At 34.8% G+C, this 15615-nt stretch overlaps 1 protein-coding gene across 3 annotated transcripts in view; it reads right to left on the bottom strand.

Annotated features, from left to right (window-relative positions):
- COL19A1 (collagen type XIX alpha 1 chain) overlaps positions 1-15615 on the bottom strand; it is a 380294-nt gene that overhangs the window by 352801 nt on the left and 11878 nt on the right. For all 3 annotated transcript variants that reach the window (XM_042939135.1, XM_042939134.1, XM_042939133.1), the window contains 3 exons: positions 14742-14868; positions 1641-1715; positions 484-583 (listed from right to left, as the gene is read on the bottom strand). In XM_042939135.1, coding sequence (XP_042795069.1) covers positions 484-583; positions 1641-1715; positions 14742-14832 — 266 coding nt within the window. In that variant the 5' untranslated portion in view covers positions 14833-14868. The remainder of the gene's footprint in view (positions 1-483; positions 584-1640; positions 1716-14741; positions 14869-15615) is intronic.

Raw genomic sequence — 15615 nt, 5'->3', positions numbered from 1 at the left:
TGTTATCATCTTACGTTATTATGTACGCTACACCTTATATAAAAGGAATACCTAAAGGCTAGGTTCTTTTGTTTTAATTTATCATGAAGCATAGTAAACGTAGAAAATAGTTACAATAAATATCAGCCTCTTGTCTTGAAATCTACACTGCGTCTTCTGTTTTAAGGTTCACATTTTAAAATTTAACTTTGGTTATATCTACTTTAAACATAAATAATACTTCTTCAAAATGGTTTTAATTACTATTCTGCAAAGACTATGCCTATATCTGTATGGGTGAATGGCATTTATAACCATAGGATAGGATCAGATTCCAAAGATTATTAAAAACAACAAATATACAAACAGCCCAGTTACCACAGCATTCAAGTGAGTATGACACCATTGAGAAGATTTTTTTTTATTTTTTAAACAAATTATTTGAAATTTTCTTAGAAAATAGTTCATGTAATATTATTAAAATGTAAAGAAAAATTTACTTACGTGGTATCTCTAAAAAGAAATGCACTTCCCAATTTGAAACAGGTTTTATCACCTTCACAAAATGCACGTCTCAGAGAAAAGCTCTCTCCTAGGTCAAAACCTATAAAATGTAACAAATGATTTAATCCAGCAGTTTTGTTAAAATTAGGAAACTCACAGAGATATTGATTTTTAAATAGGATTTTTTGTCGTCCTTATCTATAGACTGATTTATTTCAAATAACACCCTGTTGTTTGGGCTCAGCAAAATTTCTTGATTTCATTTTTCTCCTTTTAGGCTACAGAAGTATAAAATATGTTGCAAAAGACTCAAATGTTAATTTTCTTTGACTTAGGAATTATCTTAAGAAAATAATCATAGTAGCTCATTGTAGCAGCTCTGATGTCTAAGACAGGAAATTAGTTAACTAAAAAATATTACAGAGGCGCCTGAGTGGCTCAGTTGGTTAAGTGTCCGACTTCGGCTCAGGTCATGATCTCACAGTTTGTGAGTTCGAGCCCCGTGTCGGGCTCTGTGCTGACAGCTCAGAGCCTGGAGCCTGCTTCACATTCTGTGTCTCCCTCTCTCTCTGCCCCTTCCCTGCTCATGCTCTGTCTCTCTCTGTTTCAAAAATAAATAAACATTAAAAAAAATATTACAGCAATTTAGTTGAAATTTAAGCAGTCCTGTTTTAAAAAAAAAAAATCATGCCTTAGAAGAATATATACTGATGTGGGTAAATGCTTTGATTTCAAATTCAAAATATGTATCATGATTATGTATGTGTGTGAGAGAGAGGGAGAGAGGGAGTGAGGGAGAGAGAGGAAAGGAAGACAGAGCAAGGAAGATAGGAATGTTATACCAAAATAGGAATCATGGCTGTATTTGGGTAGTGAGATCTTTTATTACTAAATTTTCTTTTCTTTTTTCAAAATTTCTACAATGGATACAACTTCTATGATTTTAAATAACTTTTTTTCTCCAAGAAATTGAGTTGTTGTTAGTTAATATAGTACTCTGCTCTTTTTTTTCTACATCATTTATCTTCCTTCTTTTTATTTTCTTATACTGATGTTACCAGCCTAAATTATAATGTCAAAGAATCACTTGTGATAAACTCCACATGTGCTGATAATTTTATACAAAATGCTTCTTTGCAAAGGATGATAAAGCTCACCTGAAACTTCAAGTTTATCTCTGTTGTCCTGTGGAAACTGATGTCCTTCTGTTCTCAGTACAGGACACTGTTTTTCTATTAAAAAAAAAATTGAAGATTTGCACTGCATTTGTCATCAATTTTTTTCAATAAGTTTGAATCAGACAATACAACTAGAAACTTAAGATAAAATGAAAATAATAAGCAATTTTGTTAAATTTCTATAGATTGGGGATAAGAATATTACCCCCCTCAGAGTATCTGTGAGTTTGTGAGGGTTACATGTGGCTGGTGCAGAGTGAATGCTTGTGTTAGCTATCATTACTACTACTGCTATATTACTCTAATTTTCTAATTGTTGCTGTACACTTTTGACATTAGGAAATCAGCTTTAACATCATTAAAATTTCATATGCAAAATATATTCTAATATTAAAACAAATGAACTGCTACTATATTTGAACACAAATTTGATTCAACTTTTCTTGTCAGGTGATACTACACTTTAGAGAAGGGGACTACTATGGACTGAATGTGTCCCCCCAAAATACATATGTTGAAGCTTTGATCCCCAATGAGGTATTATTTAGAGGTGAAGCCTTTGGGAGGTAATTAGGTTTGGACGAGGTCATACGAGTAGAGCTCTCATGATGGAGCTGGCGTCCTTAGGGGATGGAGAAACAATATCTCCTCCTTTCTCTGCACCATATAAGGACACCAGGAAGGGGGCCCTCACCAGCATCTGGCCATGTTGGAACCCTGACCTGAAGTTTCCCAGCCTCCAGAACTGTGTGAAATTAATGTCTATTCTTTAAGCCACCCAACCTAGGACATTCCTAGAACAGCTTGAATTGACTAAAGCAGCAACACAGATGGAAATTATCACAATAAAATTACAAAGCAAAGACATCTGCCATACAAAAGTGGCCTATACTTTTAAAAATTAGATAAAATCATTGAGAAAGTACTAACTATGTGCTAAGGCACCTAATGAAACTTAAAAAATAAAGGTAAAATTAGTCTCTACTTACAGCGAATGCATACATTCAATACTACCACAACACCTTAATAAAGTAATATATATGCATGCATTAGCTTTTTGTTGTCTGAGATATGCTTAAATCTAATTCAGGCTAGATTCTATGAAGGTTAGAGTCAATTGTGAGAAAAATGCAGCAAATTTTTAGAATATGTCAAGGTAACTATATAACTGGACAGATATTCTAAAAATAATTAATTAACTATTATGGCATCACACAATCACATTCTTAATTCTCCAAGTCTAAAATCCTGGTTGAGTTTATTGACCTAAAAGTGTTTTTTTTTTTTTTAAATACAATGTATTGTCAAATTGGCTGCCATACAACACCCAGTGAGGGAGATAAACTGCTTAAAACTAAATTGCTTTCTTGCTCTCTGGAAAGTGGAAAGTACTGAATCTCAGTTCAACTGCTCAGCTCCTCAGCCCTTCATTTAACAAATGTATCATGAACTTCAGGGGTGGTGACAGAGCATCATCTAAATATATTTAACTAAAAGAATGAATCAGATTCTAAATAGTGCTGTCACTTAATCAGATTTAAAAACTGCAATACAAACACGTGAAATTGTAGTACTGAATAATCTCAGAGACTACTTAGCTACTTTGGAAATTCCTATTTCAGAAATATTAACATGATTGCAGATTTGAATAGATAGTAAAATTGGATATTTTGTAAACTTTACCAAATTTTTTAATCTGAATTCATAGTCATTTTTATAAAAACCAAGCATCTCCTCAAGATCTTTGTACTGAAAACTAGAGAACAGTGCTGAGGGAGATTTAAGTCCTAAATAACTGAAAGGTTAAACCAAGTATTTACACTGGAAGACTCAATATTGCTAAGGTGTCAATTGTCAGTTTTATCTCTAGAATCAGTATAATACCAAAGGGTTGTGTGGGTGAGCATATGTGTGTGTGTGCAAGAAACTGACAAGCTGATTCTCAAATTTATATGGAACAGCAAGAAAACTAGAATAGTTAAGACAAAATTGAAGAACAAGCCAGACAATTACACTATCAGATACCAGAAATTTCTATAATGTGGTATTGGGACACATATAAAGAGATCAAGGGAACAGAGTAGAGTCCAAAACAGACCCGAGAACATGTGGTCTTCTTATTTACCACAAAGGTGCCACTGTAATTCAGTGGGAAAAGGATTGTTTTTCCAATAAATGTTTCTGGGTCCACTGGATCTCCATATAGAAAAACACTAAATCTTGATCCTTACCTCACACCATGCAGAGAAATTAATTACAGATGATATTAGACCTAAATGTGAAATGTAAAACAATAAAGGGCTACAGAAAGACATAAGATCTTCACAAACTTGGAGTAGTAAAGATTTCGTAAGGGGACACCGAAAGCACCAATTACAAAAGATTGATAAATTGGAATTCATTAAAATTAAAATATTTATCAAAGGACATTAAAAGAGTGAAAAGGAGCCACAGACTATTGCAATATGTCTATCCAATAACATATCATAACCAGAATAAACAAGAACTCCCATAAATCAAGAAAAAAAGACTAAAAACTGTTTCGAAAACTCACAAAAAATCTAAACACTTCACAAAAGTGAAGATCCACGTTCCCAACCTACATGTGAAAATGTGCTCAACATCATTCGTAATCTAGGAAATGCAAAGTAGGACCATGATCAGATCCCACTAAATGGCTAAAAATTAAAGAACTGACAGCACCAAGTTTTGATGAGAATGTGGAGCAAAAGAACTCCCCCACATGGTTTGTGAGAGTGGAAATCAATGCAACCACTTCAGAAAACTGACAGTGTTCACTAAAGCTAAATACACATGAACTCTTTGACTTGGAAATTCAATGGCCCAAGAAAAATGAGCATAAAAAAATGAGTGTAAATATCCCTTTTAGAAGAGAATATTCATTTGTAGCATTACTCATAATAAGATAAAAATGGAAACCCAAATGTTCACTGACAAGGGAATAAATGAATAAATTGTGGTTATATACAATGAAAAATTGTATAGCAATAAAAAAGAATAAACTTCTGACACATGCAACAACTGGAATGCATCTGACAGATACATTATTAAGTAAAAAGAATACCATTCCCAAAAGAATACAGACTGTATAATCTCATTTATATGAAGTTCAAAAGACTGTACAACTAACTAATCTACATCAGAGTACTGGCTACCTTGGTGGGATATTACCTGAAAGAAGATAGAGGAAAGCCTTCTGGGGTTCTGGAAACATTCTATAATTTGGTCTGAGGGGCAGTTACACAGATGTCTAAATGTGTATGTAAAAAATTCACTGCACTATGCATCTAAGATTGATGCTTTGTATGTGTAGTACCTCATCAACATGAGGAAAACAGCATGTCTGTAAGAAACTAAGCTAAAAATGATTCCTGAAAAACAAAACTGAAATTCTAATCAAATTTTTATAGTGACTTTGAATGACTATATGACTGTAATAAATGAGATTAACTTTAAATTCTCCACAACATATGTAGGGAAAGCCCAACAGATGATTGACAAAACAAATCTCATGACAGCAGAAAGGGAGTTTCTACTATGATACTTTCATCTTAAGGGGTCTGTTGGCCTACTACCAACTTGGAAACAATACATGTCTGTCTTAAATTCTTCCAAAGACTTAATGAACATATGATGATGTCAAAGTAATAAACCTGTCACTTTGAAATGAATGGAATTCAACATTTCCAGCAATATTCATGAAAGTAAGTCTCCACTAAAATCTTTAGTTTATGAAAATCAAATGTAGCTTCACATATTTAGAGCATGTGCTTTATTGTGAAAACCTGAACAAAATAAAGGAAAACTAAATGTTAATTATTTGGGGGTAAGATTCAAGGTGCCATCATCTGAATGCATGAGTCTTAGGGATCCGTTGCATACAAATGGCAAAGCAGTAGATGTGGCTCTCACAAGTTGGCTGTATTATTTTCTATAAATATTGACACATATATTTTAAAATAAAGTAAAGCACACTTCTTGAGTGAATGTGCATATACCTTAAAGAACAACTGATAAGATCCAAATGTCATCCCAACAGGTAGACAGAGAAGAATCATTGCAGCAGTGTCACTGCAAAGGCTCTCTGGAATGTTCCAAAAGTAATTACTACTAAAATTTCACCATGAAACATGCACTACTTAGGGACCCTTAATCGACAGACCTTTTGAAGAGCAAATGCAAAGGTTTTTGACAAATTCATTCTAAGATATTGTTAGTGATTATCAGACCCACCTTCCTCCTGAACTGGCTTGAAGGACCTGGGTAGCTCACGGGGTCAGAAGGATATTCAAAGGAGGGCGTCTAGGTCTCATATGGGTAGATTATCTAGATTTTACCTTGATTATGTACCAAAAAAATACATACTTTTAAAAAAATATTTTACTCTTATATCTCTCTAAAAATTAGAATCCTGAGGACCTAAGAACAAATTATTCATGAAAAGTTAGACAACTTTGCCCAAGATCACCTAGTGACTCAATGGCGAAGTTGAAATAAAACCCATTTCCTGTAAGAAATAGGTTCTTTCCTAAGAAGCCAGACAACTTTTTCTCTGTATTAAACACTGCTTCCTAAAACCACATTCTAAACAAAGTAAGAGTATCTATGACACTCTATTCTTTAGTAGAAATGCATTTTGTTCAGGCTCTCAGTTTCAAGGTTGCTTTAAAAAAAATCCCTTGTTCCCTTAATCTCTAAATCCTTATACTGTGTTCCTACCTGCTGGCTGAGCCTTCCATTATATTGCTAAGTATTCTCTTTGAGATTAGTTCACCTGTTTTTTGAAACCTATATTTCCTATCATTGTTCTGATACTTATTTCTATACCCATTCACACAAAAATCTTTAGTTTAATATAGTATTCGCTGAAGACATGTTGAGTTCCGCTTTCTCACTTTTTTTTTCTTACTATTCACTGAAGGCATGTTGAATTACTTCTTTATCCTCTCAAACAACTAAGAAGCCTAGCTGGTTAAAACCCATTCTTTTAGTTTTTCTTTTTTTTTCGGCTGATTTAATACCTAGAAGATTTGTGTGTGTTGCTGATGTTCATACTGCAAACAGACTAGTCACTCTCCATGGCCACAAAGGCCTCTGGCCTTTGGGAAAAGCCAGGAGGCAAGGTTATTACTTATGCACTACAAAGACAAAAAGAACAGTCAACATTGGAGGCATGATGAAAAATAAATATAAATGCATTCTGTTACACTTCTTACAATGTGTTAAAGATTCTTAATATTAAGCTATTTATATACTACCTTACTGATGGCAAAGAAAGAAAATATATAATTTTTCTAGTGGAAATATAAGTTATATTTTAACTTTGCTAAAGTGCACGTTTCCACACATTTGTATTTAAATAACAATGTATTTAAGGTATAATATGACATCACAATATTCACCTAACTGTCAATTATAGAAGTCTTTAGGGAAGACATGTTACTTAAAGATATACTTTCATAAGCCTACCTGTTCACATTTCTGGGAAGAGTCCTCTAGGGCAAGGGTCAACCATCTCCCAAGAAGTCTCACAGGGCAGTATTTATTGCTTTGGTGAATTTACTAGATCCCAAGGTCCAGCCTTTGATCTCGCAAAGTTAGAAATCAGATTTTAGGGGGCACCTGGGTGGCTCAGTCGGTTAAGTGTCCGACTTCGGCCCAGGTCATGATCTCATGGTTCGAGGATTTTAACCCCGTGTCAGGGTCTGTGCTGGCAGCTCAGAGCCTGGAGCCTGCTTCGGATTCCTTGACTCCCTCCCTCTCTGCTCCTCCCCCACTCACACTCTGTCTCTCTTTGCAATGAATAAATGTTAAAAAAAAGAAAAAAAGAAATCAGATTTTGGTAACATACGGAGCACAGATGCATTTCTCAGTAGCAAATGTGCCTTCACCTTCTCCTCCTCATTCACCTGATTACAGTCTCCTAGTCTTTCTTGTTATTTCTGCCACCTGCCAAGCAGGTGGGACCTTCCTTCCTTGGGACCTTGGTATATGCTTCTTTCCAGGTGTTCACATCCCTCAGTCTCTCACAACTTTCATGTTTCTGCTTAAATGTCCCTTCATGAGGGCAGCCTTCCCTGCCCACCCTATACATAATAAACAACCTCTCCTCCCTTCATATCATGTAAGATTGCCAAATACAGAAGGAAACCAAAACAGGATACTCATTAAATTTGAATGTCAGATAAATAACAAAGATATTTTTAGTATAGGTATATTCCATGCAATGTTTGGGACATACTTACACTTAAAAAATTCATTATTTATCTAAACTTCAGATTTAACACAGCGTCCTATATTTTGTCCGGCAACCCTGCTCACATGCTAATACTCAGTGATGCCAGGTATGATGGTAGCATGGATTAAAGAGGTGACAGTGGAAGATGAAAACAGGGGGAGTAATTGAGATGCAAGAATCAACATAACCTGATAAAGGACTGAATGTAGGGAGGAAGGGGAATTGGTTCACTTAGCTGTCTGGGTAAAAATTTAGTTTTTGTAAATGAGTCCCGCTTGAGGAAGAAAAGATTTGTCAATGAATAAATTAATCTGTGGTGGAAGAGAGAAGGAGTTAGAAAGCTTAAGTTGGGGGCGCCTGGGTGGCTCAGTCAGTTAAGCATCCAACTCCTGATTTTGGCTCAGCTTGTGATCTTGAGGCTCGTGAGTTCAAACTCCGTGCTCTCAGCATGGAGCCTGGTTGGGATTCTCATTCTCTCTCTCTCTCTCTCTCTCTCTCTCTCTCTCTCTGTCTCTCTCTCTCTCTCTCTCCTTCCCTCCCTCCCTCCCCTGCTTCCCCACCCCCCCCCACACACACTCTCTCTCTCTCAAAATAAATAAATGAACTTAAAAGAAAGAAATGTTAAGTTGGAAGTGCCATTAAGAAATTCAAATTGTTAAGTTATTGATAGATAGAAATACAGGCATGGAACTCAAAACAGAGGTCTAGTGTGTGAAGTAAATTTGGGAGTACTAGAATATAAATCACATTTAAAGCCATGAGGACGGAAGAGATTACACGCAGAATGAGTTGAGAAGAAAAGATGGGAAAGGACTACCTCCTGAGAAATCTCAACATTTCTCTCCCTCGTCCATTTTTCTTGCTTTATTTTTCCTATTTCTTCATATCTTCAGAAGTACACATTCAATACATTATGGAGCTATTATTACCTGTAAAATCACAATTAAAATCTGTCTAGCTGCATAGATGTTCTATTTATCACTCTTCTTTTCTAACATGCGTTAAAGAAAATTGTTTTCCTTACCTTTAGTAACAAAACCTATAACACAGCATTTGCCTCAAGATTAGAGTCTGGAACGTGAAAAGTAGCAATTTACCCAAGAGACAGAATTGGTTTCTTTTCTTTTCATAAATAGAGCAAAGAAGACCTTTAGGTGTTTCACACTTTCTAAAAAAAGACTAAAACAGACTTCCCGTTGGACTGCAGGGGAAGCAGTCCTTTTTATTTTATTGTTACAGGTTGCCCGCAGGCCCCTGTACATTTCCTACTTTGACAATATCTTTGAAAAGGATTACAGAGTGTCCCAGGTTCGGAGAAAAACACTGGTTAATAAATAATAGGTAAAGATCGATGGACCAGAATATAACAAAAATAATATGGAAAAGTGACCAAACATGAAAACAAAAAAAGTGAGAACACAGCTATTTTAACAGAAAAGTCACAAAAGATCACAAAATCCTTATAGCATCTTGTGGGTTTGTCGTCGTTGTTGTTGTTTTTATTTTTTTATTTTTTTTTTAACGTTTATTTATTTTTGAGACAGAGAGAGACAGAGCATGAATGGGGGAGGGTCAGAGAGAGGGAGACACAGAATCTGAAACAGGCTCCAGGCTCTGAGCTGTCAGCACAGAGCCCGACGCGGGGCTCGAACTCAAGGACCGCGAGATCATGACCTGAGCCGAAGTCGGCTGCTTAACCGACTGAGCCACCTAGGCGCCCCTTGTTGTTGCTTTTAAAACAAAGCTGTTCCTCCAAAGAATACCTGGTTAGGACCTATAATATTTATTTATAATTGTGAAATTTTCCTCCACTTTAAAAATTTAGGAGTTACATAGCATATTTGTCAGTTACATGGCACCACACTGAACATGAGGAATTCTTAAAAACACAAAACTCTCCATACGATAGCACACTTTCCACTCTTGAGTTTAATTAAGAGTGCAGTGTGTTTCAATTAATAAAAGCCAAATTTCAGAATAACAGTTTTTCCTTATAATTGATAGTAAACTAGCTTTAAAAGGTATATGTGTATGGTCTAGGGCCTAAGTTTATAATCAATTCCATCTAGACACTTAACATGAAGTTTTACCATAAGTAAAAGAAATGGCATTCTATCATCTCTCCTTTTATCAAGTCTGGTTTGTTTTTTGTTTTGTTTTGTTTTGTTTTGTTTTTGGGGTATGTTTTTTGCTGCCTTTCCTTACTCTGGTCTTCTGTTTTTATTATTTTTGATGATAACTCAGTACTTGGCCTTAGACCAGATTTAGGAAAGTAAAAGAAAAAGAGGAAACTTTAATTACATAAACATAATACATAAACTTCTATCACAGTGGAAAGTTTTAAGAAAATTTAATGCAGATTTTAAGATCTATACAATGTATGTTTTTAATACAATTCTCTTCTCTTTAATATGATTCTCTTTTGACAACTGAGCTAAAACTGCCACATTCAAATTATTTATCTACAATATGAAAATATATAAATATGCCTTAACTCATAATATCAATGTAATAGTAAAACTGATAAAAGAATAAGAAATAACTGAATTCTTAATGGCTTCAAGATTTTAAAATTCAAGTTGTATTGCATCTTTACATATTACTCTTGAATTCTATCCCAACTGGAACAATATTCCACGTATCATTAAATATACTATAGAGTTAAAATAAAGCAATTAAAAGACTCAATTTATCCTTCGTATATTTAGGTTTAACAGTAGACTGTTGACAACTTCACAGACTCCAAAGTTGAAACCCTAGCCTCTCCCTCAGATTTGTTATATTTTATTTTTAGATGTAATCACTTCCCTCCGGTAAATGGTTAGTGACCACACACACAGGTCTGCACATGAGGAAACTAAAAAGGGAACCTTGCACTGTGAATCAGAGACACAAGACACAAGAGCCCCCTGTCAGGCCATGCCCAGCGTGTCATATTCTTCAATAATCCTTATGACAGTGCTGTGCAAACATTTTCAGTTAATGCAAATGATACCTGAAGTTAAGCAATTGCCATGGCATGTTCAGTATGTGTTGCTTCAGGAGCACCTTCTACCAAACAGCCTGATAAAAATCAACTCTTAATTTTTGTCTGTATTACTTTCTCTCAGTGCTTCATGTTATGTGAATCTTGTTAAGAGTTCAGATTAATTCTGAATTCACACTCCTTAGGAAAATCTTTCAGAAAGATAACTTTGGTAAAGTTAATTGGACCAGAATATATGCATTTTAGTAGTCCTACATACAATAAATAGAACCTGATTAAAGAATTGCAATACCATGGGGCACTTGGGTGGCTCAGTCGGTTAAGTGTCCGACTTCGGCTCAGGTCATGATCTTGTGGTTCATGGGTTCGAGCCCTGCATTGGGCTTTGTGCTGGTGGCTCAGAGTCTGGAGCCTGCTTCGGTTTGTGTCTCCCTCTCTCTGTGCCCCAACTCCCACTCGTGCTCTGTCTCTGTCTTTCTCTCTCTCTCAAAAATAAATAAACATTAAAAAAATTAAAAAGAAAATAATTGCGATACGAAAGCTGCAAAAGCAAAACATTCAGGGGAATTCCAAAATGGGGAAGTTTCAGTAGTGTAAAATGATTAAGTTCTAATGTTGCTGCACAACATTGTGCCTATAGTTAACAATACTGAATTATATATACACTTAGATATTTCTTCAGAGAGTAGATGCCATGTTGGGTTCCTACCATGGTTTTTTAACTTAAAAAAGTTACTAAAGGAAAAAATAACAAAAAATAAATAAAATAAAATAAAATAAAATAAAATAAAATAAAATAAAATAAAATAAAGAAAACCTGGTAGGTAAGATGCAAGATAACCAGCTAAAAAAGAAAAAAAAAAGACAAAAATGTCGGTTAATACTCCCACAGGTGAGTATTTCTACAAGTGTTTTCCTTAGACATATCATATTAGATTCACGTGGGGAGTCTGTTAAAGAAATTAATTGCTGAATCCCACCCCAGCCTGTCTTGCATAATGGCAATCTCGGAGTGGGATTTAGGAATCAATACCCCAGATGATTCTTGGTCAAACTAAAACTGGAAATTGATTTATTGTAGATCCTTCAAATCATTATTATTGTTAAAAGCATTGATTATGCACTAGCATGTCCCTAAAACTGTGTCCATCTCAACCAAAGATTCATTTTCCTTTCTAACCAAAGAAGTCTTATCCTCTCCTTTTAAGTTGCAAATCACATTACCTACTAATGCTTCTTAAAAGGAGGGAACAAACAAAATAACTAAAATTAACAACTCAGGCAACAGCAGATGTTGGCGAGGGTGCAGAGAAAGAGGAATCCTTTTGCACTGCTGGTGGGAATGAAAACTGGTGCAGCCACTCTGAAAAACAGTATGGAGCTTCCTCAAAAAATTAAAAATAGAACTACCCTACGACCCAGCAATTGCACTACTAGGCATTTATCCAAGGGATACAGGTGTGCTGTTTCGAAGGGACACATGCACCCCCATGTTTATAGCAGCACTATCAACAATAGCCAAAGTACAGAAAGAGCCCAAATGTCCATCGATGGATGAATGGATAAAGAAGATGTGATATACATATACAATGGAGTATTACCCAGCAATCAAAAGGAATGAAATCTTGCCATTTGCAACTACATGGATGGAACTGGAGGGTATTATGCTAAGTGAAATTAGTGAGTCAGAGAAAGACAAAAATCATATGACTTCACTCATATGAGGACTTTAAGAGACAAAACAGATGGACATAAGGGAAGGAAAACAAAAATAATATAAAAACAGGGAGGGGGACAAAACAAAAGAGAGTCATAAATATGGAGAACAAACTGAGGGTTGTTGGAGGGGTTGTGGTAGGGGGATGGGCTAAATGGGTAAGGGCCATTAAGGAATCTACTGAAATCATTGCTTCATTATATACTAACTAATTTGGATGTATATTTTAAAAAATAAAAAATAAAGTTAAATAAAAAAAAAGAAGAAGATGTGGTACATAGATACAATGGAATATTACTTGTCAATCAAAAAGAATGAAATCTTGCCATTACCAATAACATGGATAGAACTAGAGTGTGCTATGTTAAGCAAAATTAGTCACAGAAAGACAAATTTCATATGACTTCACTCATATGTGGAATTTAAGATACAAAACAAATGAACATAAGGGAGGGAAGCAAAAATAATATAAAAATAGGCAGAGGGACAAAACATAAGAGACTCTTAAATACAGAGAACAAACTGAGGGTTGCTGGAGGGATCTTGAGTGAGGGGATGGGCTAAATAGGCAAGGGGCATTGAGCAGGGCACTTGTTGGGATGAGCACTGGGTGTTATATGTAGGTGATGAGTCACTGGATTCTACTCCTGAAATCATTATTGAATTATATGCTAACTAACTTGGATATAAATTTTTTAAAAAAAGGAGAAGACATAAAGAAATTAAGAGTCAAAACATCATCAGAGTGAACGCCCCTTGCCCTATGGACTTCCTTTTGCCATGAGTCACTTCTGATTTATTTCTCACTGAGGAAGGAAAGTGTTTTCCCCCAAAAAAGCATGACAGCCTCAGGATATCATTGATACAGTGGCAGAATATTCAAACTTTCATGTGGATTATTAGGAAATGCACCTCCTGACGAATTAATATAAAAATCACAAAGACTGGGACGCCTGGGTGGCTCAGTCAGTCAAGCGTCTGACTTCAGCTCAGGTAATGATCTCGCAGTCTGTGAGTTTGAGCCCCGCATCAGGCTCTGTGCTGACAGCTCAGAGCCTGGAGCCTGCTCCCAATTCTGTGTCTTCCTCTCTCTCTGTCCCTCCCCTGCTCAGTCTCTCTCTCTCTCTCTCTCTCTCTCTCTCTCTCTCTCAAAAATAAATTTAAAAAATTTTTAAAAAATCACAAAGACTTACATAACACTAAGAGATTAAGATTTGTTATATCTTAGACTGTTTTTATGTGTGCTTCAAACTCAGAAGCCTCTACTAGAGCATGTTTATACCCCTTAGCAATACTTCTTAAAGATATAGTCAAAATAGTAGGCACAATAAGACTCATAGTTTCAGAATGCATCATCATATGTGACCATCGTCAGAATACATTATATGTGATTCTTTGCGTAAGAGAGTTGAAGTGTCTCTTTGCTTAGAAAATGGCTTCTCTAGTGTGTCTAGTTTGACTTAAAAGTACATCTAAATCAGTAGTTTATACATACTCAAAGTTCAAGAAAAGTTTTCCAAATTAGGCACGTAATTATTTTTAAAAATCAGAGATGAGAGTAAATGTTTCAAACTGCCTTCAAGCCCTTTGGAAATATTTGTGAAGTTGATAATTTAATAACTGCAAATAAATATCTATTTAGTGCTAAGTGCTCTAACAACTGTTCATCTTTTGTACATTTCATCTGAGATACTATAAAACTTACTTAAACTACATTTCCTTTTATATCTCCTAGTTTTCACTTTTCCCTAATTAAGATTAGACATGTCCCTGGTTAATCCTAATTAGTGATAGACATGTGTACTTATAACTTATGACAAGGGGTGAAAGAAGAAAAGTACATGCAGAGAATCACACACATATATTTATATTTTTAAATATCAATGAAAGGAAGGAAAGGCTATTTAGACTAATATAATATGGGAAAATGAGGTGATTTTAGAAATTCTCAATGTGCAAAATTAAAGGTCAATGGGAAAAAAGAATGAATTTATTTTGTACTTGTAGATTTAATCTATGGCCTCCTTAACCCCAACAATTTACTTCGATGAGTTTTAAAAATAACTTGAAGACTATAAATAACATTTGGTGACTGGACAAAAGAGGTGGCCTGGATACCTGACTTGTCCCTGACCGTCACGGAAGTGGAAGCAGGAAGCAGAAGCATTGCCATCCAGAGCCAAAGTTTCCAAGAGCCAGCATGCCTCATTGTGCCTCGAAACCATGTGAACAAGTGGCTGCAGGTCTGCAACAAAACAAAATACTGGAATTGAGCTTACAATTCCTTTCATCATTATCTCTAGAAAATCCTCATCACCAAAGAGAACACAATAGATTTTTACACTACATAGAATTATATAATTGGATATATGATTATATATGTAGTTATACATAATTTATCAATATACACCTTAGTGTGTATTAAAAAGTTTCAAAAATATTTTCAGATTACTTCCTAATTATCAATGTCCACACAGCCTCTTATAACTTAAATTTTCTCTTCTTTTCATGTGTTTTTTAAAGCTATACCACTTTAAAATGATTTTATGTATGCAATTTAGAAATATAGACATATATATACACATATATATACACACACACATATATGCATACACATATATATGTGTGTGTGTATATATATGTATATATATATATAAATGTGTGTGTGTGTATATATATATACATATATACATATATATATATATATATATATACATATATATATATATATGTATATATATATATATATATATATATTTCTAAATCCTGGTAAAATACACCTAACATAAAATCTAAAATCTTCATCACTTTTAGGTAGAATTAAGTACCATCATATTATTGTGTAATCATCACTATCATCCATAATTTCTCATCTTGCAAAACTGAGACTCTATAACTATTGAACATTAACTCCCCATTTCTCCCTCCCCAATCCTTGGCAACTACCACTCTACTTTCTGACTCTATGAATTTGATTACTCTAGGTAACTCA

The sequence above is a fragment of the Panthera leo genome, chromosome B2 (assembly GCF_018350215.1).
Source record: "Panthera leo isolate Ple1 chromosome B2, P.leo_Ple1_pat1.1, whole genome shotgun sequence".
Classification (NCBI taxonomy): Eukaryota; Metazoa; Chordata; class Mammalia; order Carnivora; family Felidae; genus Panthera; species Panthera leo.
This window is presented reverse-complemented; position numbering and strand designations above follow the sequence as displayed.